Genomic DNA, 26,869 nt, shown 5'->3' with positions numbered 1-26,869 from the left:
GGTGAGCTGAATCCATAAGGCAAAGGGGAAAAGACTCTTCCTCACCCTTAAAATTAAATACAAATATCAGAGAACTTTGGTGTGGGTTTTTTTTTGGGGGGGGGTGTTGTTTGTTTTACCACTTATGAAGCACTTTCCTACCCATCATAGAATTTGGAGAGGATTTTAATGGAAAGAAAGCACAGCCAAATCTGAACAGTGATAGTCTCTGGATGGTGGGATTTGGGGTGATTTTAACCTTACTTGTGTTTCCCTAAAGCTTCAAAATTTGCAGTTTCAGAGCTGAATAGAAGCAACGGTTGCATAACATTGTGAACGCAATAAATGCACTAAATTGTAAAGAGTACAATTTTACGTTATGTGAATTTCACCTCATCCAAAAGATCTCCTGCAATACTATAGACGTGATTTCATAGTCATTTATGAAAATGAGGTTTGAGGCGAGAACAAGCAAGGACTTTTAAGGCTCAAAGTTAGTTCAGTCAGCAGTCACTCTCCCGGTCCCTTGTCCAAGTCATAATCCCAGGCGGCCAGCCTGCAACGCGCTCCTCCGACCACCAGGGGGCTCTGTAGAGGCCTGGCGTTCCCCACTCGCGGGAGGGCGCCTGCTCTTGCTCTTCCGCCTTCAGAGCACGTGTGCGCGCGGGGGGCGTGGCCCGCGTGGCCTCCTGAGCGGCAGGACGTCGCCTACTCGGTTGTGTCCCGGTTGCCTCCCGCCTGGCTGACTGATTTCGTGTCTGACAGACTTCGTGTCTGACTGACCTGCCGCCCCGAGTCCTTGCGAGCCCCCCTCACCTCGCCCCCCGGCCCCAGCCTTCTTCCGTCCGGGCGAGTCCCCGGCTTTCCTCTCGCACCCCGAGCGGGTTCCCGGTCCCGCCCGCTGTCCTCCGGGGGGCCCTGGGTGACCCCGGCCCCATGGCGCTGCAGGCGCTGCAGAGCTCCGGGGTGGCCTTCCGCAAGATCCTGTCTCACTTCCCCGAGGAGCTGAGCCTGGCTTTCGCCTACGGCTCGGGGGTGTACCGCCAGGCGGGGCCCAGCTCAGACCAGAAGGTGAGCCCGGGAGGTCCCTTTGCCTTCGGTCCCTCCCGAGCCCTGGAGCTGCCGGGCCGCTCTGCGCATCCCCCAAGTCCTGATACAAACCCTACGAAAGGGCTCTTAGCAGAGCGGCAGCGTGAGCTGCGCTTCCAAAGACACGTAGGAGTCAGCTTGGATCCAAGAGCGGGAGATGCAGTTATGTGGAGGGAAGAGCTGGTGCTGGGACAAGACGGAAAAATACATATATATATACCTGCCAGGTTCTCGTTCAGCGTTCTCAGCCTTGGCTGAACATTGGAGTTTTCTAGAAAGCTTGAAAAAAAATACTGATAATCTGGGTTCCAATTGCGGAGATTCAGGTTTAATTGGTCTAGGCTGTAGGAATTTAAAAAGCTTCGGTGATTCTACTACGCAGCCAAGCTTGAGAATTACGTCCCTGGCTGTAGGAGAAAATACAAAGTGATTCTCCTGGCCGGATGGGTTCGGGCATTTGCAGGAAGGGAGTTAGCGGGTGAGCAGTATATTTGCTCCTACCCAGGACATTTACCAAGGGTCTATTTAGGGCAAAGCATTGTTACTCTTCAAAGTTGACGGAGCACCAGAGCAGTGAGGGTAGAGGTTTCCTCATGATTGTAGATTTTTTTTTTCCTTCCTCTGTTATATATATGAGGGGGGAAAAGTTTGCTTCCAAGATGGAGACGAGATTCAAGACATCTAAGAGGGGCAGGCAGTCATTTTCCATTTAGTGAGGCTTTTAATTGGCTTTGACTGACAGGCTTTTGAGCCCTTGCTGAATTAAGGTTGGAGGAGCAGGAGTGGAGATAGAGATGTTTTCTGTCTGTGCAGCTCGTGTTCTGGACTGGGTTTCTTTAATAAAAGAAGGAAATGGTCTGGTGCAGGCTGCCTTTAGGGCCTCACTAGGTTACCTAGCTGTAATCTTTCAGTTAATCTTTGCCTGTTCACTTCCTCCTGAGGCCATCTATACTGTGGCTTGAATTTCCTTGTTCCCGCCTATACTAGTACTTAAGTAATGTGCTTATTTTGTATTTTATTGTGCTTAGTCGCTCAGTATTTTCCAACTCCGCAACTCCATGGACTCTAGCCCACCAGGCTCCTCTGTCCATTGGATTCTCCAGGCAAGAATATTAGAGTGGGCTGCCATTTCTTCCTCCAGGGGATCTTCCTGACCCAGGGGTTGAACCCTTGGTCCTGCGTCTCCTGCCTTGGCAGGTGGATTCTTTACCACTGAGCCACCTGCAAAGCCCCCTAATTTAAGTAGTACTTTAATTTGGCAGCATATGAGAAATGATAAATTTGGGGCATACAGAAAATTATAGATTATAATAGGCTATTCTTAAAATTGTTAACAACGTGTCCACTCAAAATCTTAACTATCACCACTAGTTTGTAGGAAACTCAGAGCATCCTGATTCTATAGTCATCTCTTCATTTTCCTGTGAAGATTTTCCTTTGAGCAGACCTGGAATTCCCTCCAAGAAAAGGTCTTTCCTTTTCCCTCACCCTCTTTCCCTGCAAGTTCACAAGTACATTCCAGCACCTGCGTCTGTCCCAGATGAGTCCCTGCCTCGGTGCCCTGGTTACTGGCATGCAGCCCGTGTTGGCGGTACACCCTTTGTCTGCCCTCCCTTTCTGCTGCGGGAGCATTTCTTACCGTGGCAGCCAGTCTTCCTCTTTGGTCCATCTCCCACCACTCTATACCTGCATCCCATCCAGCCCTACTGACCTAGACGCAGCACCCAGAACATGCCCAGCTCTCGTCTCCTCCACAAGAGCGCTTTCATCTAACAGGACTCCCCCGACCCCCTTCCTCAGGGCTTGCCTAACACTTCACCAAATCTGCTTAACTGTTGTGCATTCTTGAAGACTCAGACTTACCAGAGTCTTGAAGAGTGTCGTCTTATAGGAAAATTCCTCCTTCCTCTGTGACCCCATTCCGAGTGAAATTCCCCTAGCAAGTCCTTTCGCTAATAATCTGTCTTTTCTCCCCAGTTGACCTTGAGCTCTTTATGTCTATCTCAGGACCCATCAGAGCTCGTCATAGATGATCAGGGAGAGGTTGGCTCATGGGTGAAATTAACTTTTTTCCCTTTGCATAATGCTTTATAGAGCTTGTCCACATGGTGTTATCTGATCTGAAGAAAAGTGGAGCACATTTAACTAGATTTAGATGGAAGACAGTGTAGCAAAGTGGTCTAGCCCAGAATTTGGAGCCAGACTGTCTGTCATTTATTAACCGTGTGTCCTTGGGCAGGGAGCTTACTCTGCGCCATGGTTTCCTTTCCTATAGAAATATGATTATAATGGTATCTACCTTGTAGGATTGTTTTGAGGATAAAAAGTTCTGTATAATACAGAAAATGTTTAAAAGAGGGCTGAAACATTACTTCATTAACCATTACTGTTCTTAAGTGAGTTGACAAAAAACAAAGCTCAGCTTGGTTCCACAGGTTTGCTTAAGTTTCTGACCCTGGGTCTGCTGTTAGTCAAAGCTACATTGAGTCTTAGAGCTGTCCACTCTGTCTCGGTGTCTTTCTAGGAGTTAAAACTAAAATCCATCTCTTTTCTTCACCTCCCAGAATGCAATGCTGGACTTTGTGTTCACAGTCGATGACCCCGTCGCGTGGCATTCAAAGAACCTGAAGAAAAACTGGAACCACTACTCTTTCCTAAAAGTGCTGGGGCCGAGGATTATCACTGCTGTCCAGAATAACTACGGCGCCGGCGTTTACTACAACCCGTTGATCACATGTGATGGGAGGGTGAGTGACTTCGGGCCTCTGTCTTAACTTGGGTGGATATTAACCTTTGTTCTTAGAATCCCAGCTAAATATGTATGTTCTTACAGTCAGGAAATGTTCACACTGTTGCTGGATGAAGGTGGTGAATGTCACTTTTTTTTTTTTTTTGCCTTTGGCTGAATGTTTTTTGGCTGGGAAAGATTGAGGGCAGGAGAAGTGGGCGGCAGAGGATGAGATGGTTAGATAGCATCACCGATTTGATGGACATGAGTTTGACTCTGGGAGATGAGTTTTGACTCCAGAAGGTGGTAAAGGACGGGGAAGCCTGATGTGCATGGGGTCACAGAGTCGGACACGGCTTAGAGACTGAACCACAGCAAGTGTCTCTTGGTCTCAAGTTGCAGTGTGCCTCAGGAGCCCCTGGAGCGCCTGTCAGGCGTGCAGATGGCGGGTCCCACCCCCGGAGTTCCTGAATCAGTGGGTCTGGGGCAGGGTGTGAGGATTTGCCTGTTTCGCACGTTGAGAGGTGATTGTCCGGTAGCACTGTGCTGGTTTCCGGTGTGTGGCGGAATGAGTGATCTTACTGTGGGCTGATAACCAGTGAGTCTAGTTAACACCCATCACAGGACATAGTTGGTTTTCTTTTTCTGGTGATGAGAACTTTTAAGGTTTACTCTCTCAGCAGCAAGGATTTGCATTTCTTTCTTTCTTTCTTTCTTTTTAATTGGAGGATGATTGCTTTACACTGATGTGTTGGTTTCTGCCATACATCAGCATGAATTAGCCGTGGGTATACGTATGTCCCCTCCATCTTGAACATACCGCCCACCCCATCCCACCCCTCTGAGCTGTTGCCGAGCATCAGGCGGGCTCCCTGTGTTGAACAGCCACTCCCCGTTAGCTGTCTCTTGTACACATGATGGTGTATATTCAGTGCTTCTCTCTCTGTTTTCCCCACCTTCTCCTGCCCCCTGGATTTGCATTTCTAACAAGCTTTCAAATGATGCTGATGCTGCCCGTCTAGAGCACACCTTGAGAACCACTGGTTTGGTCAGTGGGAGGGATGGGCAGACCCATTGCGGATCAGGGTGGAAATTAATCTTATCTGTACAGAGAGGCACACACTCCCAGGGAGAAGCTGGAAGTGAAGAGCGGATCGTAGGTAATTGGAAGCCTGTGGTGCCCAGTGAAAGGAACCCCTCGGTGCCATCAGTGGGGCGGAATTTGATGACGAGTGTTGGAGGGCAGCACCCTGGATCCCAGCGGAGGGTTGTCCTACTGTGGGGACCCTGCCCAGTGGTCATTCCAGTGAGGGGTCCAGGCTCTAAGAGGACAGCCAGGAACCCGGCATGACCCCAGTGGGAGCTGAGTCAGGGGCCTCCTAGAGTTAGCTAGGCAAAGGATGACTCTGCCACGCCCATGCTGCACCAAGCTCCTGATGGCTCAGGGCAGACGAGTCACCTGAGAATCTGTGATGCTGATGCTCCTGGGCGGTGGACCACACTTTGAAAGGCAGGAGGCTGGATTTTGCAGGCCTCTCTGAGTGAGGCAGGGATGAGTGCTGTGGTTGGTGATGTCTGCATCGCCTTTGGGCTGGGCGTTTACTTTTCTGGTTGCCGTCAGGTCCTGCCTCCCAGCTGTTAGGCGCCTGCAGCAAGAAGGGCTCTGCGGTGCGGTGGCTGGAGTGGAGGGAAGGCGGTCACTTAGCCCAGCCCTGCACATCCACGCTAGTCATGGAGCTCGGAGCTGTATGCGTTCTCCAGTATTAATATTATGCTGAGCCAACCTCTAATTAGTAGTTTCAAACAGTGTTACAGGCTCCAGTAACCAAATGTTTGGGCATAATTGTGTCCCAAACGGACTGTACTTTTTAATTGAAATTCTTTAGCTACTTTTTAGATATTTGCAGCCTGCGAAGGCTGCTTGGATACTGAAGTTCAGTGAAGTGAGTCTGAAGATATCTGTTGAAGCAAATGGGGTTTTGTAACCGGTAACAACTGCGTTCAGGGTTTTGTGCAAGCTATTACTGAAATGAGCTTGACCATAGTTGCGTGTGTTCAGAGCCGATAAAGAGGCTTTATGTTTGCATGTTGCATTGTAATTACAGAAGCATTTGAAATAGTCAGCCGTGAAAGGAGAAATTCACCATGTGAAGGATGTCAGTGAAAACTTTTGAGGAAAATTTCTCGTTCTCTGCGATGAAACAAACACTGGAGCCCAGACTGAAATTCAGGGACCTGGTTTGGCTCTGCTCCGCCGGGTGCCACCTCGGGCACGTTGTTTATTCTCTCTGAGCATCAGGTTTCTTATTTCTCACATGAGGAGCGTGAACTGTGCCACATTTCTGGCAGGACCAGTGTTTTTATTGACATTTCCAGTCCATTGAGGACCAAGACAAGACAGCCTATAAGAGCCATTCTGCCTATGACATTACAAGTGCCAGAGTTAAAACTGTGGTCATCGCACCATGAATACCTTAGGCAACAGACAGTCTTGGAAACTAACCCTTTGCAAAAGATTTTGTGGAGATGTGTGTTTTTACAAGGTAGGTGGTTTTTTGAGTGGCTTTGGAAATCAAGCTTCTGCCCTGGTCAGATGGAGAAGGCAATGGCACCCCACTCCAGTACTCTTGCCTGGAAAATCCCATGGGCGGAGGAGCTTGGAAGGCTGCAGTCCATGGGGTCGCTGAGGGTCGGACACGACTGAGCGACTTCACTTTCATGCATTGGAGAAGGAAATGGCAACCCACTCCAGTGTTCTTGCCTGGAGAATCCCAGGGACGGGGGAGCCTGGTGGGCTGCTGTCTGTGGGGTTGCACAGAGTCGGACACGACTGAAGTGACTTAGCAGCAGCTGCAGCCCTGGTCAGAAATTCAGTTCTTTATATTTTGCACTTGCACAAGGGTCAGTATGGCAGTTTGCTCTTTTTCATGCACATTTCTTTTCTTTTCCAGCTTATCAAATACGGAGTTATTAGCACCAGTGTTTTGATCGAAGATCTCCTCAACTGGAATAACTTATACATTGCTGGTCGACTCCAAAAACCGGTGAGTGAGTGTTCTCTTAGGACTGTCTCTCCTCTCCAAACCTGACCTTACTTTGACCTTTGTGATTCCATTGGCATAGAAATGAGCTTCAGACTCCTTTTCCTGTGTACAGAATTTGTTGCCAAACAGTGTCCAGGTATTACTCACACTGCTGCTTCCCTCTTTCTCAAGATTGTCCAGGTGTCTGAATGGATGAGACTCAGAGTCAGTCCGTTTGAGTTGGGAGGATGACAGGGGAGGTGCCCAGGCTGCAGTTGAGCCTCTATCAGCAAACCACCCCACCCTCACCCCACCCCCAGATCACTGTTTCTTCTAGAATGCCAGTGCCACGGGGCACTGCTTGTCCGCCAGTTTGTCCCGACAGTGCCTGGGATCCCGTCTCCGCGCCCTCCTTGTTTGGGAGGTTGTTGGAAGAGGCCACAGGGGCAGGCTTTTCCCTGGGCTTTACTAGAAGTGACAGCAAACAGCAGCGCGGAGGACCTGAGCTTCCGACACACGTTCACAAATACCAGGTTTCTTCCTTTTTGCAGACGCATAGTCTGTATCTGAGAAGGATATCTTCACAGTTTAAGATCTAGACAAAGTGGTCACAATTGCTAATCTCCCAATAAGGATTAATTTTTCTCGAACTGTCAGAGGGTCTTCAGCCCCAAAGAGGGTTCACACGCAGACACCTCTCATAGGTGACTTTGCTGCTCCGCCTTTGTCAGCTACGGCAAGAGATTAGAGAGTTTTATGTAGTCTTAGCTCACTTGGTTGTGTGATAAAATCCCTACTGATGTGTGGGAGGACCAGGTTCTCTTTCCTTGAATTTAGGCTGAACATTTAACAGTGTCACTCATTTGGTCCGGGCCATAGGCACACGGATAGTGTGCTACTTACTCGCTCAGTCACGTCTGACCTGTGCGACCCCAGGGACTGCAGTCCACCAGGCTCCCCTGTCCCTGGGATTTTGCAGGCCAGAATACTGGAGTGGGCTGCCATTTCCTGCTCCTGGGGATCTTCCCAGCCCAGGGATTGAACCTGTGTCCATCAGCAGGTGGATTCTTGGCCACTGTGCCGTCTGGGAAGCCCCCATACTACACTTGATCTTAGCCAGAAAGCGTGGGTACATCTATATGTAAAAATGCTGTGCTGGGTAGATCACTTTGCTTTACTGTATATAGTTTTACTTAAGTAAAAGCTTGTTTTAAGTACAGAAACAATGTATGCGTTCGTGGTAAGTCACTTCAGTCATGTCCGGCCCTGTGTGACCCTATGGACTGTAGCCTGCCAGGCTCCTCTGTCCATGGGAATCTCCAGGCAAGAATACTGGAGTGGGTTACCATGCCCTCCTCATAATTGAGGAAATAAATGTAATTGGCTATTTGTAAATATTCCTTCTCTTTCCAAGTTTCTTTTTAAATATGCAAAATATGTAGCTTGATAGGAAGATTAATGAATGTGGAATTAGAATCCCTGGGTCTTACGCATTCCTGCTGCTTATTCACTGTTTATGCGACGTTAGGCAGCTTGTTTTATACTTCTCTGTGCCCAGTTGTGTCCAGCCCCAGGGACCGTACCCCACCGGGCTCCTCTGTCCACGGATTTTCCCAGGCCAGAATACAGAAGTGGGTCGCCATTTCCTTCTCCAGGGTATCTTCCCGACCCAGAGACTGAGCTGTCTGCGTCTCTTGCGTCTCCTGCGTTGGCAGGCTGATGGCCACCAGCGCCGTGTGGAATGGGAATAGCATCCGTGCCCTGCCCTCCTCACAAAGGTGCTGAGAAGTGGAAGCAGCGTGCTAATACTGGAAATAACGCAGGTGTTTCCAAGTCAGGTAGCTCTAGGGTTGGAGTCCCAGCTCTGACACCCCCTAGCCGTGTGAGCTGGCACCAGGGACTGAATCTGCCTGGGCCTTGGGACTCCCTCGCTTGTGGCTGAGAGTGCTGACGCTCACCTCAAAAGGCACTTGAGAAATGCCTGGATCTGAGATGCCTGGCACCTAGCAGACATTCAGGAAGCCATCTTTCCCTTCTTTGTGTCTTCACCTGTCTCAGTCATTTTGAGATAAAATGAGGTGTTGAATGTGAAAATGTATTCTCTGTACTATGTTTTGTTCTTGTAATATTTCAAGTTTTTTTTTTTTTTTTTAATCTACCCAGCACAGCTTGGCATTGTTGTTCAGGAACTAAGTCATGTCCAACTCTTTGCAACCCGATGAACTGCAGCATGCCAGGCTTCCCTGTCCTTCACTATCTCTCAGAGTTTGCTCAAACTCATGTCTATTGAGTTGGTGATGCCATGTGACCATCTCATCCTCTGTTGTCCCCTTCTCCTCCTGCCTTCAGTCTTTCCTAGCATCAGGAAATAAGCTTCTAGCACAAGAAAATTAAGCTATCTTAAGAACCAATTGAGGTTTTGAACATAACACATGAAATTAAAGATTAAAAATCATAAATGGATAAATCAACTCTTCTACCTACACCTGCCTCCAGTTTCTCTTTTCTGCAGAAGTAAATCACTATTAACTGGAGAATTCTTAGATCAGTACCGTTCAGTCGCTCAGTCGTATCCGACTCTTTGCGACTCCATAAATCGCAGCACACCAGGCCTCCCTGTCCATCACCAATTCCCAGAGTTCACTCAGACTCACGTCCATCAAGTCCGTGATGCCATCCAGCCATCTCATCCTCTGTTGTCCCCTTCTCCTCCTGCCCCCAATCCCTCCCAGCATCAGAGTCTTTTCCAATGAGTCAACTCTTTGCGTGAGGTGGCCAAAGTACTGGAGTTTCAGCTTTAGCATCATTCCTTCCAAAGAACACCCAGGACCAATCTCCTTTAGAATGGACTGGTTGGATCTCCTTGCGGTTCAAGGGACTCTCAAGAGTCTTCTCCAACACCACAGTTCAAAAGCATCAATTCTTCGGCCCTCAGCTTTCTTCACAGTCCGACTTTCACATCCATATATGACCACTGGAAAAACCATAGCCTTGACTAGACAGACCTTTGTTGGCAAAGCAATGTCTCTGCTTTTCAGTATGCTATCTAGGTTGGTCATAACTTTCCTTCCAAGGAGTAAGCGTCTTTTATTTTCATGGCTGCAGTCACCATCTGCAGTGATTTTGGAGCCCCCCAAAATAAAGTCTGAGACTGTTTCCACTGTTTCCCCATCTATTTCCCATGAAGTGATGGGACCAGATGTCATGATCTTCGTTTTCTGAATGTTGAGCTTTAAGCCAACTTTTTCACTCTCGTCTTTCACTTTCATCAAGAGGCTTTTTAGTTCCTCTTCACTTTCTGCCATAAGGGTGGTGTCATCTGCATATCTGAGGTTATTGATATTTCTCCCGGCAATCTTGATTCTTAGGATAACTATCTTTAAACTATTTTTACCCCTGAAAGTGTTAGTTGCTCAGTCGTGTCCAACTCTTTGAAACCCCATGGTCGGTAGCCTACCAGGCTCCTCTGTTCATGGAATTCTCCAGGCAAGAATACTGGAGTGGATAGTCATTCCCTTCTCCAGGAGATCTTCCTAGCCCAGGGATCAAACCTGGGACTCTTGCAGGCAGCTTCTTTACAGTCTAAGCCAAATACAGATTTTTTTTTTTAACCTCTAGGTGGCAGCAAATATTAACCAAAGGAACCAATCTGATAAAAAGAAAGAGTTGGAAGCCTTTGGACTAAAATAATGGGTGAATATCTTAAGAAAGAATTGTGGGAATGAATGTGAATTTTTTGTTTTCATGCGTCTTAAAAGGAATTACATTAAATTATGTTGTCTGAAGCTCTAAAATTATCCTCCATGTTACAAATGGAATAGGATTTCTCAATCACTAGCAGTTTAAGTCTTTAAAAGGAATATGCAGAGGGCATATGGGAACTCTTCTGTGCTTCTCATTTGGCTTTGCTGGCTTTTCCTAAACCTACTTTAAAAGATAAAGTTTATTATTAAGAAAAAAGCAAAGAATATAGAGGAGTACTTTGCTTAAAAAGATGGACATTTCTGGAAAAAATTGAATGCAGGTTGCATTTCTGTTATACTTTACAGTTACCTTACCTCATCATTGAGGAGACAGCCCAGTGTTACTTCTAGTGCGACTGTGAGTTTGCGTTATCGACCAAGCCATTTTCCAAGTCGAGAAACACGTGAAGTAGCTAATAGAGTCTCGTTGTAGCCAGTCTTTAGGCCAAAGAAGTCTAAAGTCATATTAGTATTTATTTAATGTAAGTTGAATTTTTGTATTTCATGGTTTTTTTTTTTAGTGTATGGATAATTTGCCGTAAATATTTAAAGTATTCACATTGACAAACAATGGTATTTTGCCACCCCATTAAAGGAATTTTAATTTATTTTAATGTATTCATTTTAATATATTTTTTCTCTTATTTGCTAGTCATATAGCTTTTTTTTAATAATAGCTTTATTGAGATATAATCACACACACTTCAACCCTTTAAAAAAGTGTATGACTCAGTGGTTTTTTTAGTATATTCACAGTTTGCAAGCGTCACCATATTGTAACTTCATTGACTTACTTTTTGTAGTAGAAAACCTCCCCCAGTGGTAGAAAACGTCCCTGGATGAGACTTGGAAGGCCTGGCTCGCTGGTCTTGGCTCTGCCTGGCTGAGAGCAAATCTTTGGGCCTCTAGCCTTTGAAATGAAAGATTGAGCCATTCATTTACTTATTCAAAAGACGATTAAGTTTTTTCTCTGTGTATGCCAGGAGAATTAAAAAAAAAAAGGCAACCACATTTCTAGTCTCAAGTGCCTACAGTCCAGTAGGTAGATAATAAGGTTGGTTTTTTTAAAAATCCAGCTCAAATGTCTACTGTTTCTTTTTGGTCCTCAAGCGAGTCCATTTAGAAAAATCGGCCTTTCTGTTCATTTGGAACGGAAAGCTGCTATGGGAAGTGTCGCTGGATTAATGGTCGAGTGTTTGAACGGGAGGGAGGGCTGTGTTCTTTGTGACTATAACTTCACTCTTTGCAATTCAAGCTCGTCTCCATGTGACTATTATAGAGGAGACCATGTGTGACTTTGTCCTTTTTTCTGTCTTGAAAGGTACTCACAAATCTCTCCAGTTGGGCTTTTGAAAGTCCCTTCGAGTGTTACGCCTCCTCTCTCTCCAGTGAGGATATTCCCCTTGGCAGTAGTGCTGACGGTCGATCTGTGGTTCAGGTCGGGGCATTCCCAGTAAGATACAGACAGCTATTCACAAATCTGAGGGCTTCCCTTTTCTTCCGGGGCCTCTCTGGCAGTGTCCCAAGAGTTCACTAGCTTTTCACTCTGAACAGCAAGGAACAGTGCTGCCAAGACAAGCTCCTGGTTCACCTTCCTCTGGAGAACCAGATGAGCAGAGTGTCCTGAACTCATGTTTTTCCTTTGAGTTAGGATGCTTTTATTTTCATTCTCTTAAGCTTAAGTAGCAAACAGACTGCCTTTAAAAAAAAGAAACACCTAAGTAGAAACTTTCTTAGAGAACAGGAGTATTTTTCATCAAATAGGAAAAATTTTCCCAAACTTACTCTTTCCTTTGCACCTTTGATTCGTTAGTATCTCAAAATAGCTTCTGTTTTCATTGAGTTTCTGTGAAAGTTCACCTCCTCACTCCCCTGCAAAAAAAAAAAAAAAGAGGGTGAAGAATTATTGAGCAGGACCTGGTGAATGAGGATGAAGAGTAGGAAATAATAAAGAGGCTTCACAGGCTCTCTGGACAGGTCCTGGTCCGGGGTGCCGCCTGTTCCTTGAGGGGAGCTCTTTTAACCCTCTGGGTCTCAGTCTCCCCATTAGTGAGATGAGGAGGCTGCCCTCCTAGATCCCCAATTCCATATGGAGTGTGAGGCTTGGGAAAGCTACTCAAGGACTAGACAGAGGAGTTATTGTAGGACCTTCAATTTTGTCTTAATCATCTTCCAAGATTAAAAGTTAAGCAGGACAGAATGGGTGAGGGTATGTCTGAATACTCAGAGCTGGCTTTGCCAGGTACAAGGGTGTTACCCTGGTCTTTGCCATCAGCTCATTATGCAACCTTGGGCACGCCATGCTCTTGGACTGCTCCTTGCTTTGATTTTCTGCAGATGTTTGTGGTAATTCCAAACTCACCAAAGTGCTCCAAGGCTTAATTCAGGGCCATTAAGTCCTTGTAATTATAAGGAAGGAGGAGGCATATGGAATTAAATAGCTTACATACCATATGAAGCTTTGTATGTTGTAAATATTCCATTTAAAAAAGGGACAAAAGGTAAAAGGTAGAATTCAGGTTCTTCAGTTCAGTCGCTCAGTCGTGTCCGACTCTGCATCCCATGGACTGCAGCACACCAGGCTTCCCTGTCCATCACCGACTCCCAGAGCTTGCTCAAACTCATGTCCATCGAGTCGGTGATGCCATCCAACCATCTCATCCTCTGTCGTCCCTTTCTCCTCCTACCTTCAGTCTTTCTTCAATCAGGTTCTTAAGCCTGATTTATAAAATAGTTGTTTTCTAATACTGCTTTTCACAATTAATGAAAAAACAGAGAAGAAACTGTACTTTGGGATGTACATCATTCCTGTCTTTCCTTGCCATCTAATACAATTTTAATTTGGAGTTTGTCATACTGTTTGTGTCTTAATGAAAGGCAGTCTAAACCCTACTTTCTGGAACACGAGGAGAGTTTGCTTATAGCACTAAATGGTTCAGAGACAGCAGCTGCATTTCAGATACATGAGTGTCCTCAGGAGGGATTTCTAGACCCACTGCTTGCTTAGAAAGTCAGTCAGAAGCAGCATGATGGTCCACAATCGCCTTGGGAGTGCACACTGCCACAGTTGCTACAAAGAGCAACGTGGCAGTTCTGGTTCTAAGCTCGTGCCTTAGAGCAGTGTGCCCACATGAGGCCCCTGGAGCAGCATCAGTGTCACCTGGGAACCTGGCAGAAATGTACCCCGGCCTGCCGAGTCAGAGTCTCTGGGGATGGGCCTAATAATGGGTGTTCGAACAAGCCCTGCAGGAGACTCTGATCTCATAAAGATGAGAAGCCCCGGCTCAGAGAAGCGCGTGCTCTGTGCACCAGGAGACACACAGGAAGCTCCCTTCAGCTGCAGGCTCTCACTGAATCTTCCCAGCAACCTCGTAAGCCTGGTTCAGTTATTAACCCCACTTTACTGGTAAAGAATAGTACCCATAGTCACAGAGGCAGTGAGAGGCAGAGACAGGGCTTGAGCACAAGCTGTCGACTACAGTGCAGCCTTTACACCCAGTCAGACACACTGGAGCAGTTTGCGTCCTGATGGGCGGGGAACGTCAAAGACAGCAGTTTCTTCTAGCTAGCTATCTTTCCTTATTCCTTCAGTTCAGTTCAGTTCAGTTTAGTCGCTCAGTCGTGTCCGACTCTTTGCGACCCCATGAATTGCAACATGCCAGGCCTCCCTGTCCATCACCAACTCCCGGAGTTCACTCAGACTCATGTCCACTGAGTCAGTGATGCCATCCAGCCATCTCATCCTCTGTTGTCCCCTTCTCCTCCTGCCCCCAATCCCTCCCAGCATCAGAGTCTTTTCCAATGAGTCAACTCTTCACATGAGGTGGCCAAAGTACTGGAGTTTCAGCTTAGGATCATTCCTTCCAAAGAAATCCCAGGGCTGATCTCCTTCAGAATGGACTGGTTGGATCTCCCTGCAGTCCAAGGGACTCTCAAGAGTCTTTTCCAATGCCACAGTTCAAAAGCATCAATTCTTCGGCACTCAGCCTTCTTCACAGTCCAACTCTCACATCCATACATGACTACTGATAGGTTCAAATCAGTTCAAAATAGAGCACGGCCTGCTCAGGTTAGATAAGAACAGGGATGAGTTCTCAATAAAGAAGTAAAATGCCTTTGTCTACCATAAAATTAAATGAAGAACAAAGAGATTAAAAAATAAAATTCTCAATTTCTCAAAGGTCATTTATTCCATTTTGTACTAACTTTTTCAAAACTCATGTGGTTTCCACATTTAGAAAAATATTTATTTTGTTTTCTTTTATATGTGATGAGTTCTCTGATTTGGGCTTAAAACAGGAGACTCCAGAATTAGATTAGCAGCTATTTCATGCCAACTGGCCTAACCCTGCAGTGTCTTCAGGGCTGAGGGTTTCGGACACCTCCAGTGCATGTAGTAACAGCCAGGTTGGGCAGTGCCCCACTTCAGGAAGTCTTCTGAACGTCCTGCTTTTCCAGGTGAAGATCGTGGCGATGAATGAGGATGTGGCCCTCCGCTCAGCCCTGGATCAAAACCTGAAGAGTGCTGTGACCGCGGCTTTCCTCATGCTCCCCGAAAGCTTTTCTGAAGAAGACCTGTTTACAGAGATCGCCGGGCTCTCCTACTCAGGTTAGAGGGTTTCATGCTGCACTTCCTGCCGGGAGGAGATTTGTTGCTGGAAGACCGAGCGACCCGACCCCCCGCCCCTCGCTGGCAACAGAGGTTCTGGTCCCAGCACCTCTATGAAGGTCTCTGCAGGAACCCTGCCATCTGCCTCCTTGCCCCCAGGGTCTCTTCCTTTTCAAATCTCTACATAGGCTAACCCTCTGTTGTTGTTATTGTTAATTTTTATTTTGAAACACTTTCAGAATACAGGTAAGTTTCAGTAATCATCCAGAAAGCTATGCCCTTTCCCCAGAAACGACTCACAACACTTGTTTTATCATCCTCTCTGTATCAGTGATGTTCAGAAGTTGACAGCAGAAACCCCTGGAGGGCCTGTCAGACAGACAAGACAGCCGATTTGGGAGGTCTGGAGCGGGGCCCCAAAGTCTGTATTTCTCTCCTGTTCCTGGTGATGCGGATGCTCCTCCAGGGACCCCACTTTGAGAACCACTGCTCCCTCTCTGCACGTAATATGCCGCATGATGCGTGTTCCCCTGAGCGGTCAGGGAGTCGGGCACACGTGCCACATCCCGTTCAGGCCCATTACTTCAGTGTGTGTTTCCTAAGAACAGGGCATCCTCTTGCAGAACCACAGTGCAGGCGCCAAATAGCAACGGTGCGTCACTTCTATCAAACTGACGAGCTTCATTTCTAATGTTGTCGGTTGTCCCAATAGTGCCCTTTCTAATATTTTACCCTCAAGTACATGATCCCGTCAGGGATCGCATAATGTATTTAGATGCCATCTCTTTGATCTTTTAATTTGTAATGTTTCCTCAGCCTCCCTTTGTCTCGTATGACGCTCACATATTTGCAGTCTGCAGACCAGTGATGTTGGTGCCCTGAGGATAAGCAGTGTTTTCTCCCGTCTAAGCAAACTGGGGAGACATTTGAAGGTCAGGCCAGTATCCTATTTCTCACCAAACTTTCCCTCCGAGGGTGAATTTCCACTGATGATTCTTGCTGGAAACAGTCTTTACTATGATGGGTTCAAAGTGCTGACTTGGCCACTCCACCTTTCCTCATGTTAAGGAAACCTTTCTCCCTTGTTCTCCATTCATCTATTTATTTATCTAAATAATAACTTCCTTTCCCCTTAAGCCAGCTGTGCTCCTCAGAGGTATCGGGGAGGGGGAGGCTGAGAGGGCAGAGCCTGGCGCCTCACTGTAGCCTTGGCCCCAGGAGCCCTCCCAGCGATCTGTTTAACGTGTTAAGAATTTGTGTATAACTCCATTTTCAGAAAAGTAGTCTGTCTTTTAAACTGTAGTTTGAAAACCACTGTCTTAAATATCCCTCTTTCCCAACTTTTAAGTATGAGTCAGAGAACTCTGCTCAAATACTGCAGAGGCAGCTGACTCATTCTCTGAATCCCTGTACAGATAAGATTTCATGGAGACACCGTGCTCACAGAGACGCGAAAGGTCTCACTCTTCAGTCTTGTTCCCAAAATATGTGTGTGTGACCACAGCTGTCATGTAGCACGGGTGAGAAGGCAGGTGAAATAGCCTTGGTCTTGGTTGCTTCCAGCATCTCACAGCAGCCTCCCTGCTTGTCAGCAAAGGCCAAGGGGCCAGCATGGTGGGGCTGTGTCCAGGAGGAACATGTGGGGAGGGGGCCTCTGTCTGGGTGCCTCCCCCACCCCGCTCCCCTGTGAGGAGAGGTGGACCTGAGCCTTCAGTCAACTTTGTGGGAGAAGGTGCAGAGCGGTCCTCGGCTCTGAGCATGTTGTCAGCATCAGCTTAGTGTCAGGCGGACTGCAGGCTGCTGCTGCTGCTCAGTTGATCAGGCATGTCCGGCCCTTTGCGACCCTGTGGACTGCAGCACGCCAGGCTCCCCTGTCCTTCACCATCTCCCGGAGCTTGCTCAGACTCATGTCCATTGAGTCAGTGATGCCATCCAACCGTCTCATCCTCTGTCGCCCCCTTCCCCTACTGCCCTCAGTCTTTCCCAGCATCAGGGTCTTTTCCAGTGAGTCAGCTCTTCTCATCAAGGGGCCAAAGTATTGGAGTTTCAGCTTTAGCATCAGTCATTCCAATGAATATTCAGGACTGATTTCCCTTAGGATTGACTGGTTTGATCTCGTTGCAGTCCAAAGGACTCTCAGGAATCTTCTCCAACACCGTAGTTCGAAAGCATCAATTCTTAAGTGCTCAGCTTTCTTTATGGTCCAACTCTCACATCCATACATGACTACTGGAAAAACCATAGCTTTGACTAGACAGACCTTCGTTCACAAAATGAATGTCTCTGCTTTTTAATACACTGTCTAGGTTCGTCATAGCTTTCCTTCCAAGGAGCAAGCTCTTTTAATGTCATGACTCTAGGAGTTCTCTATAAATTCCAAACATTGACTGAAGACATTTATTTACAGACTTTAAGTAAGCATTCAAGCTGCTGTCAATCTTGAGCTGACTTTTGTTCCACCGCCTGAAAGGACCATGTCATACGCTCCTGGTTTCTCCAGTTATTCAGTAAACACTTGCTGATTGATAGCAGAATCATCCTCTGTTCTGCTTCTTCTAGAATATTCATTAAGAGCTGCTGTATAGCGATGCTGTTCCATCATCCGTAGGTCGGTACGTGGGTGGGTGGGTAGATGCGTAGGTAGGTGGATGGAGCACTTACCCCTTTATTCCATCACGGATCCTCATAGTGCCGCCCTGTCTGCTCAGCAGACGTGCGTGCGTCCTGTGTCTCCCCGAGCCACACACTGCACTAGGCCAGGTGTGTGCTCGCATGCGAGATACGAGTGCAACTCCTCAGGGAGGTCATGTTCTTTTAGGGAGAGACTGACAGTAAAGGAGCAGCAGGCAGTTTCAGACAGCGGTGAGTGCCACGAGGAGAAGGAAACACTGTAGGCTGAGGGCGAGGCTGTTTCTCAGGAAGGCCCTCCGAGGCAGGGGACAGTGTCTACGAGCCAGCCCAGGGATGCTGGGGAAGAGCCGACCGACAAGTGGGCTGCTCCCCAGAGCCAGGTCTCACACCCTGCTGTGTCTGACCCCAGCCCCTTGGCCTCTGCTCACTCCCATTCCTCATCTCACCTCATCCTGTTTTCTAGCTGTTATATTTGTTATTGCTTAATCAGCCTTGGGTCTGCGACTTTGGCCAAGTAGCCTACATTACTCATTTCAAAAAGGCTGGCTGCTTTTTCCTGCAACACTTAGGACACGATGCTTTACAAATTCTCCCCAGAGAGGGCTGATTCCCACTCTGTGTGATCCCTACCTTGTGGATAAGACCTTTTCCAAAAAGTGTTCTGTAAGTCAGTTGTTTAGATTGGGAATATATTTTCCCATTGAAACATCATAATATATGATGTTTGTTGGTAAGCCAGAAACAGTGTAATTAATGGTTAACCAGCCTGTGATATGATGGAACTAGACTGGGATGGTGCAGGTGGGGAGGTATCTAGACCCTGCAGGCAGGTGTCTTCTGTAGATGTGAGACTTGCCCCAGGTGATGTGTTGAAAGACCAGCTCTTTTACCTGCCTTTCGTGGGCTTCTGAGAACCCAGTATCCTTGAATTGATCAGATTCTAATCCCTTCTGGAAACCACCCAAACCTCCCCAGTCCTTGGAATATTCCAGATTTCAAATTACTCACCAACCTCATTTTTATTTACAAGTTGGACATCTATTTTACACCTGTTTTCAGTTGAGAGAGCTGACATGTTGTCCCTAATGTGCAAAGTTCCATTTCTCCCTGGTGGAGTCTGGGGGACACAGAGAAAACAGTTGTCTCCGTGTCACTGGACAAGTTCCTGCCAGTAATTGCTGGTGGAGGCAAGATCCGTCAGTATTACTAGCAGTAATAATAATAGTCCCTGTGTTCTGTGTAGTGTTTGAGGATCACTTTAACTGCCCCAGCGTCAGTATTTATGGCATTATCAGTATAAGCGATGGTGAGAAAGGAGTGGGTGGGAGATGGGAGCCTGCAGAGCTGGGGAGGAGAAAGCCCTCTCATCCTTCAGTTACTCTTAGAAGTCAGCATTGAAGCAAACAGAAAAGGAAACCGAGTGAACTTTTAAAGGGCCCCCCTTCACACTCTTGTGAAAGGACAAACTAACGACTAGTTTTAGGTGAGGATCCCTGGTTTACCATTTATCAAGTGAATCAGCGTCCCATACCTTATAAAGAATTAAGGATGCGATGTCTGCTCTAAGGAGCTTCACATTATAACAAACAGATGTTGTCATAGTGAGTCGGTGGCAGACTTCAAAACAGCCCAGGTGGAAAAGGCAGGGGTGTGTAAGTGCGTGTCCCGTTCAGGGAGGGAGGAGCAGATGGATGTGACGGAGGCCCATGCTGGTGGCAGGAGAAAGTCACATTCTGTGTCGTATGTCAGGAATGACTCTCGGTACTTTTGATCTAATAACTCATTTCATCCTCACACACAACCCTTTGATAGGGTGCTATATTATCACACCATTTAACAGATGAGAAAACCAAGGCCCAGATCTGTCTCAGGTCAGTTATCTCATAGATTAGTAGGTGCTACAGCTGGAATCTTAGTCCACGCTCTTTTTTTACTTTTTATTTTGTGTTGGTATATAGCTGATTAACATGCTGCAGTAGTTTCAGGTGAACAGCAGAGCAACTCAACGATATACATGTTTCCATCCTCCCCCAAACTCCCCTCCCACCCAGGCGGTCCCATAACATTGACAGAGTTCCATGTTAGCCCTCATTCTTAACCACTGAAATTCACTGCCTCTCTGGTGTTTTGGAGAAGAGGTTAGACCCGGGTTGGGCAGGGTGTTGAAGACAAAGTGAGCAGATGGGAATTTGATAACTAAGAGCCACAGAAGTTTTCTGGCATTGCAGGTTGGGCCAGGATTTGTGGTTATGGAAAGATAATTTTGCCAGCAGTGTGCAGGAGGGAGAAAGACTGAGAATGAGAACATTTTTTCCCTCAGCACCTAATCACGAGATTTCCTCTGCTGGACGCCCTTCTAAGCTCTGGGGATAAGGCAGGCACGGTCCCGGCCCTCGTGGCGCTTTCTCTGCAGTTGAAAACCCAGATGGCAGACATGGGGCAGCACAGAACAGGGGAGGGGGGCAGGTGTCACTTTGGTGCAACCAGAGACAGCCTCTCCTGAGATGGGACCTGAGCACCAGCGTCTGAGCATCCATGAGGAGAGCCCCGGGAGAGCTGACCAGGCAGAGGGGCTGGCAGGGAGGACGGTTGGGACCGGGCCGGTGTTGGGTCGCCTCCAGAAACCCCCCCGCCCTGTGGTGCATGGCAGGCCCCTCCGCATGTGTGGGTAGATGGACAGAGCACAGCCAGTCTGGACAGCAGTGAGCACTCAGGCAGGGCCTCAGGACTGCGACAGCCTCACATGGAAACAGCTGCTCAGCTGGGTGTTCTGTTTAGTCACTAAGTTGTGTCTGACTCTTTGTGACCCCACAGACTGTAGCCCACCAGGCTCCTCTGTCCATGGGATTTCCCAGGCAAGAATACTGGAGTGGGTTCCATTTCCTTCTCCAGGGTATCTTCCTGACCCAGGGATCGAACCCACGTATGCATTGGCAGGTGGATTCTTTACCACTGAGCCACCCAGGAAGCCCATTCTATTTAGTACTTTGCTTTTTTTAATCATTATGTCACTTCATGGAAGGCAGCATTAGTACAGAGTTTATAAGCTGGGGCTCTGCAGTCAGATTCTGAGGTTCACCTCAGCTTTAACCTTAATTAACCTTCTGTCTTGGGGCAGGTTTCTTATCTCCCTGTGACTCAGTTTCTTTCTCTTTAAAGGAGATTTTATACAGATGAAATTAAATCATACATGTAAATTCAATCACATGTGCCCGGCACATCGTAAATGCTCAGTAAGTGTTGTCCTGTGTTATTCTAGATCCATGTTTGCTTGTCTTAATATAGGGCTTCCCTGGTGGCTCAGATGGTAAAGAATCTGCCTGCGTGTGGGAGACCTGGGTTTGATCCTGGGGTCGGGAAGATCCCCTGGAGGAGGAAATAGCAATCTACTCCAGTGTTCTTGCCTGGAGAATCCCCATGGGCAGAGGAGCCTGTCAGGCTACAGTCCTTGGGTCACAAGGAGTCAGACACGACTGAGCGACTAACACACACACGACACAGCCACTTGCTGTAGACAGAAAGGCGAGGCTGCAGTCAGAGCTGAGTTTGAACACTAGCCTCGTGGAGGTGCTGGAGCCTTTCCGAGCCCGTTTTCTCCTTTGTAAAGGGGAAGGTACTATTTCATAAAAAGATTTTCCATGAGATAACATGCATAAAAGCCCCAGCGCCACAGCTCACTGGTGGTTGGCGCTCAGAAAATGGCCCCTCTCCTCATTTGTCACTGTCACCGTGTGTCGCTGCTGGCTGCAGACGTCTGCCTCAGGCCGAGACACCCTGATCCCCCAGTGCTTCAGTGGCTGGCGGACACTCAGGCTGCTCTCATCTGCCGCTGTCTTACTGATGACATGACTGTGGCTCACGTCTGCCAGATCTGTTTGGTAGGGAAGAGAGCAAAGGGGGACACTAGCTTCCTTGGACACGTCCGCCAAACTGGGATTATGTTGTCTGATATACTAACCACTAAACTGCTTGCGTGTTCACAGAGTTAGCAGAGGACTTAAGTCAGGTAGAGTCACTTGGCCCTTCACAGTCCTTGAGGAACGAAAAACCCCTTCAACTGCTGATGTGTGCAAGAGAGAGAATGGTTTCTTTTGGTGCCAAACTGTCTGAATGCAGGCTCAGCTACTTCTAGGAACAAGACAAAGCAGTGAGGAGGTGCCAGCTGAGTGATTCTTAGAGAAAAAAAATTAGGAATGAGTGCCTGCCCTCTACAGTGTGAGGGGACATCCCCATTTCTGGATCCTGGTGAAAGCCAGTAGAGAGACTTTTCCTCTGGGGCCAGAGCGCCTGCGATTTCTTCCATGACAGTCATACCTCCGTGCCCTCGCCAGCAGTGTGCCTGGGTGACGTGCATGTTGGGAGTGACTCTCGCAGTCATTTGGAACCAGATTTCTGCAGGCTTGGCAAGCCTGAGCGCTTGCTGAAGCCTCGCTCGGAATGCTTCTTTACTCGGTCACTAGCTGGTTTCTGAGCATGCTGCGCTCCTGAATGGGTTTCAGTCAGCAACTGTGTCTAACGTCTCTGGGTTTCTTACTGTGTGGCTGGTAGTGTTCTAAGTGCTTTACACGTGTTAACTCATCTAATCCTGGAAACTCACGAACCCGCTGTACTGCTGCTCCATATTGCACTGTGTTTGAAGATCCGGAAGCCCAGAGCAGGAGGGAGCTCGTTCTGGGCCCTGCAGCTTCTAGTCCAGTGTGCGGATGAACGCAGGCGCTCTGGTCCAGGATCCTCGCTCCTCCCCTTCCCTGTCCTGCAGAGCGTGCCCTTCCTGGCTCACACTGGGGACTATGCTAGGCACTATAGGGCCCCTTGGGTCCCCTCCCCATTCCTGGCCATCTTCCTCTGCTTGTGTTTCCTTCTTTGCACCTTCCACCTTCTGAGGTACTGTTTATTTGTTGGGTTTCTTGTCTCTGGTCTTTGTTCCACCGCTAGGATGCAGAAGGCCGACCTATTTTCTTGCGTTGTTTACCCTCCTTCAGTGATTATGGTGGTACCTGACAGATACTAGGTGCTCAGTAAATACTTAGGGAATGGGGGGATGGATGGATGGATGGTTGTGGCACTGGTTCCTTCCTGAATCAGTATTGTAAACCTGATGCTTCCTACACCTCTCTATTTTGTGTTCTCTAAAGTGTGCAAGAGAAAAAGTTACATGTGATTCAAATGTATAGCACCAGTGCATCAATTATTTGTTCTTACCTCATTCTCTTCTGTGTGTGAGTTAGTTTAGTGATGAAATAGTTTCTGCAGCCATGGAGATATTTTTGAGGATGTATTTTGAATGGTGTGTTAGGCTACCTCCTAGAAATACTGCCTTAGTCATCTTTGTTGAAATAATAATTATTTTTTCCACATGCAAAAGAATGAAGTTGGACCCCTAACACACCCTACACAAAATTAACTCAAAATAGATCATGGATGGGTCTTCCCAGGAGTCACTAGTGGTAACGAATCCGCTTGCCAGTGTAGGAGATGCGAGAGACATGGGTTCGATCCTGGGTCGGGAAGGCCCCCTGGAGCAGGAGATGGCACCACACTCCAGTACTCTTGCCTGGAAAATTCCATTCTGCAGAGGAGCCTGACGGGCTATAGCCTCTGGGGCTGCAAAGAGTCAGACGTGACTGAGTGACTGAGGACACACACACAGATAATGGATGTAAGAGCTAAAACCGTAAGACTTTTAGAAGAGTCAGTTTGAGTTATACAGTGTTTTCTTAAATATATACCAAAAGCAACAAAAGAAGTAAATAAATGGGACTATGTAAAAATTGAAACTTCTATGCTGCAAACAAAACTGTCAAGAAAGTGAAAAGACAGCCTATGAAATGAAAAGAAATACTTGCAAATCATTTATCTGATAAGGAACTTGTGTCTGGAATGTTTAAAGAATTCTTAGAACACAGTAAAAAGACAAGTAACCCAATATAGAAATGGGCAAAGGATTTGAATAGACAATTTTTTGAGAGGAAGTATACAAATAGCAAATAAGCACATGAAAAGGTGCTCAGCATCATTTCATCGTTTCTTTGCAACCCTATGGACTCTGCCGTCAATGGAATTCTCCAGGCCAGAATACTGGAGTGGGTAGCCTTTCTCTTCTCCAGGGGATCATCCCAACCCAGGGATCGAATGAACCCAGGTCTCCTGCACTGCAGGCGGATTCTTTACCAACTGAGCCACAATGGAAGCCCAGGAATACTAGAGTGGGTAGCCCATCCCTTCTCCAGTGGATCTTCCTGACCCAGGAATCAAACTAGGGTCTCCTGCATTGCAGGCACATTCTTTACCAACTGAGCTACCAGGGAAGCCCACTTTACATACAAATAGCAGATAAACACATGAAAAGGTGCTCAGCAGCATTCGTCATTAGACCCCAGTTCACACCCAAAGCCTATGATCAAAATATAAATGAGAACAGGTGTTGATAAAGCTGTGAAGAAATTGACCTGCATATACTGCTGAAGGAATGTAAATAATATAGCCACTTTGGAAAAAACGGTTTGGCAGTTTCTCAAAATATTAAACTTAAAGCAACTATGTGACCCAGCAATTCTACTCCTGGGTACCTACCCAAGAGAAATGAAAATATATATCCACACAAAAACTCTTATGCAAATGTTCAGGGCAGGGTTATTCGTTAAAAAAAAAAAAGGCCCCAAAGTAAGAGCCTCCCAAGTGCCCATCAATTGAGAGACGGATATATAAAATGTGGTACATCCACCCCGTGGAATATTATTCAGCCATAAACAGGAATAAGTACTGACAGGTGCTCCAATATGATGAACTTTGAAAAAACATCATGCTAATCAAAAGAGACCCTGTATTGTGCAGTTCATATAAAGTGTTCAGAATAAGAAAATCTATATATAGAGAAAGTGAATTAGTCTCTGTGTGGGGCTGAGGGTAGAAGCAGGGAAGGAAAGTGACTGCTGGTGGTAGAGGGTTTCTTTTAGGGAGGCTGAAATGGTCTAAAGTTAGATGGTTGCATAGCCCTGTAAATACACTAAAAAAACCCCACAGAATTATGTGCTTTATATAACAATTATATGGTATGTGAATTATATCTCAAAAAAAAAAAACACCTGTTTAAAATAAATACTATGTTGCGCGTGTCAGCTTCCAGTTTGAGCTCCTGCTCCTGGCCACTCCCACGTCAGGAGTCCCGGGCAGTAACCTGCTCTGAAATGCTGTTTTCATGTCAGTTGCTGCTTGAGGCAGAGTCTGTGTCTTTTTATGCCGAGTCCAACACAGCTCCTGGCACTTAGAAGCCACCCAGATATTTATTGAACCGAGATGACAGGAGTATGACAGTTCGTCTAAGAGGGAAAGTTAGCCTGCCAGTGTCCTAGAAACCCAGGACTTCCTGCACCCTCTGCCCTGCCCCTCCCATATACACATCATGACAGCAGTAATGTCTGCCTCACTGTGGACAGAGCATCCTCTGATACCTTAATCACTGAAACCTAAAGGCAGTCTTATGAGGTTAGTGTGACTGTTGCAGAGAAGGAAGCTGATTGAGAAAGGTTGAGTAACTCACCCCTAGTCACCCAGGGACATGGCTGACCTGAGAGCAGGGCCTTTCCACTCACACCCTTATGTTCCTAATAAGGTCCCTGACTGCGGAGGATATGCTGGAATCACAGAGCAGGTCAGCTCCAAATGGACTACAAGTCTCTGAATTTGTCTTACTTCAGGTCAAGGAGAGATTACCCTTTTGTCTAGCCATTGCATTAGACAGGTGTTCTCTGGCTTGGGCAGTTAAGAGTTAAACTCCCATAAAATACAAGTCAGCAGTCAGTTTTCCCTCAATCTCTGTGTTTTGTTGTGAGCGTGTCTGCGGAGGTAAGAAAAATTGATTCTTAGGATCAGATGCTGGTTCATGCTGTGTCCACAATTTTATTCATTTTGTTCTGAGGCAGCGGGTGATAAGCCCATTTGCTTGCTGTTCCCCGTGGCTGAGCCAGTTCTGCTGCACAGCAGTTGGAGAAATCTAATTCAGCAGACATTTATGGATCTGCCTTCATGTACCAGGCAGCGGATGAGGAGCCGGGGTCACAGGGACAAATACGCTTTGGTCCCTGTTTGCAGAAAGTCCTTAATGTTTCCCAGCTCCTTTCATCGTGGCTGGGAGTTGTTGTTTCGGGAGGATTTGGATCATCTGCCTTTAAATTTTGGTAAAATATACTCCCTCTCTCAGAAAGTTACCGTCTAAAATGTAAGAGCTTTTGTTTGTTAAATGTACAGGAGGTGAGGAGGTGGCATAAATATTTAGAACTCGACAGTGGTGCAGACTGATCCTTCAGTTCTGAGCCAGCTGTGTGAGACTCAGAGTTTGATGACATTTCATCCCTTCAGGGAGAAATAGAAAATATTTATAGGCTCTGCATGAAAGCATGAGGGTATATACACAATTGAAAGTCAACCCAGCTGCCTCTCCATTCACATTTGCTGGGACAGCATGTCTGTGCATCCGTGAACTTACTTCAGAACGCTAGAGGTGGTGAGCCAGCATTACAGAAGTGAGGGAAAGGGGGGAAATTACAGGGGTGAATTACAGAGGGAAGTGAAGTTAGCACCTGAAATGTCGCTGCCCTGATCCTGAGAGGTGGCCGGGCCTTGGGCAGGTGGTTGTTCCTTGTCCTCGTCCGTGAGATTGAGGATAATCAGCACCTTCCTTGTCAGGCTTGGCAGCCTTAAACGAGACAGCAGATGCGGAGCACATGCCTTTAAAGAGCCCGCAGTAAATGTGTCTCTTATTAGAGCAAACATAACCATTTAAAAGTAGTCTTTTGTCTTGTTTTTTTTACTAAGTTGTTTCCTTTTGGTACTTTTGTGTCCTGGCTTCTCAGCTGCACATTATTCTGTGGTCATTTTCCATCTCAGTGTGTGGCTCCTGTAACTCTTAGTGGGTGAGCCCTGGTCCATGGTCGGTGTGGGCGCGCCCTGGTCCACGGTCGGTGCAGGTGTGCCCCAGTCCCCGGTCAGTGTGGGTGGTCCGTGGTCAGTGTGAGTGCACCCCAATCTGTGGTTGGTGTGGGTGGTCCACCGTCTGTGTGGGTGCGCC

The 26,869-nt window shown here is 47.1% G+C and overlaps 1 protein-coding gene across 1 annotated transcript in view; it reads left to right on the top strand.

Moving 5' to 3' along the window:
* Positions 1–621: 621 nt before the first annotated feature.
* LOC138424288 (phosphatidate cytidylyltransferase, mitochondrial) overlaps positions 622–26,869 on the top strand; it is a 47,354-nt gene continuing 21,106 nt past the window's right edge. Inside the window, exons 1-4 of the mRNA XM_069560944.1 lie at positions 622–1,050; positions 3,633–3,815; positions 6,748–6,840; positions 15,021–15,171. Coding sequence (XP_069417045.1) covers positions 916–1,050; positions 3,633–3,815; positions 6,748–6,840; positions 15,021–15,171 — 562 coding nt within the window. The 5' untranslated portion in view covers positions 622–915. The remainder of the gene's footprint in view (positions 1,051–3,632; positions 3,816–6,747; positions 6,841–15,020; positions 15,172–26,869) is intronic.

The sequence above is a fragment of the Ovis canadensis genome, chromosome 19 (assembly GCF_042477335.2).
Source record: "Ovis canadensis isolate MfBH-ARS-UI-01 breed Bighorn chromosome 19, ARS-UI_OviCan_v2, whole genome shotgun sequence".
Taxonomy (NCBI): domain Eukaryota; kingdom Metazoa; phylum Chordata; class Mammalia; order Artiodactyla; family Bovidae; genus Ovis; species Ovis canadensis.
This window is presented reverse-complemented; position numbering and strand designations above follow the sequence as displayed.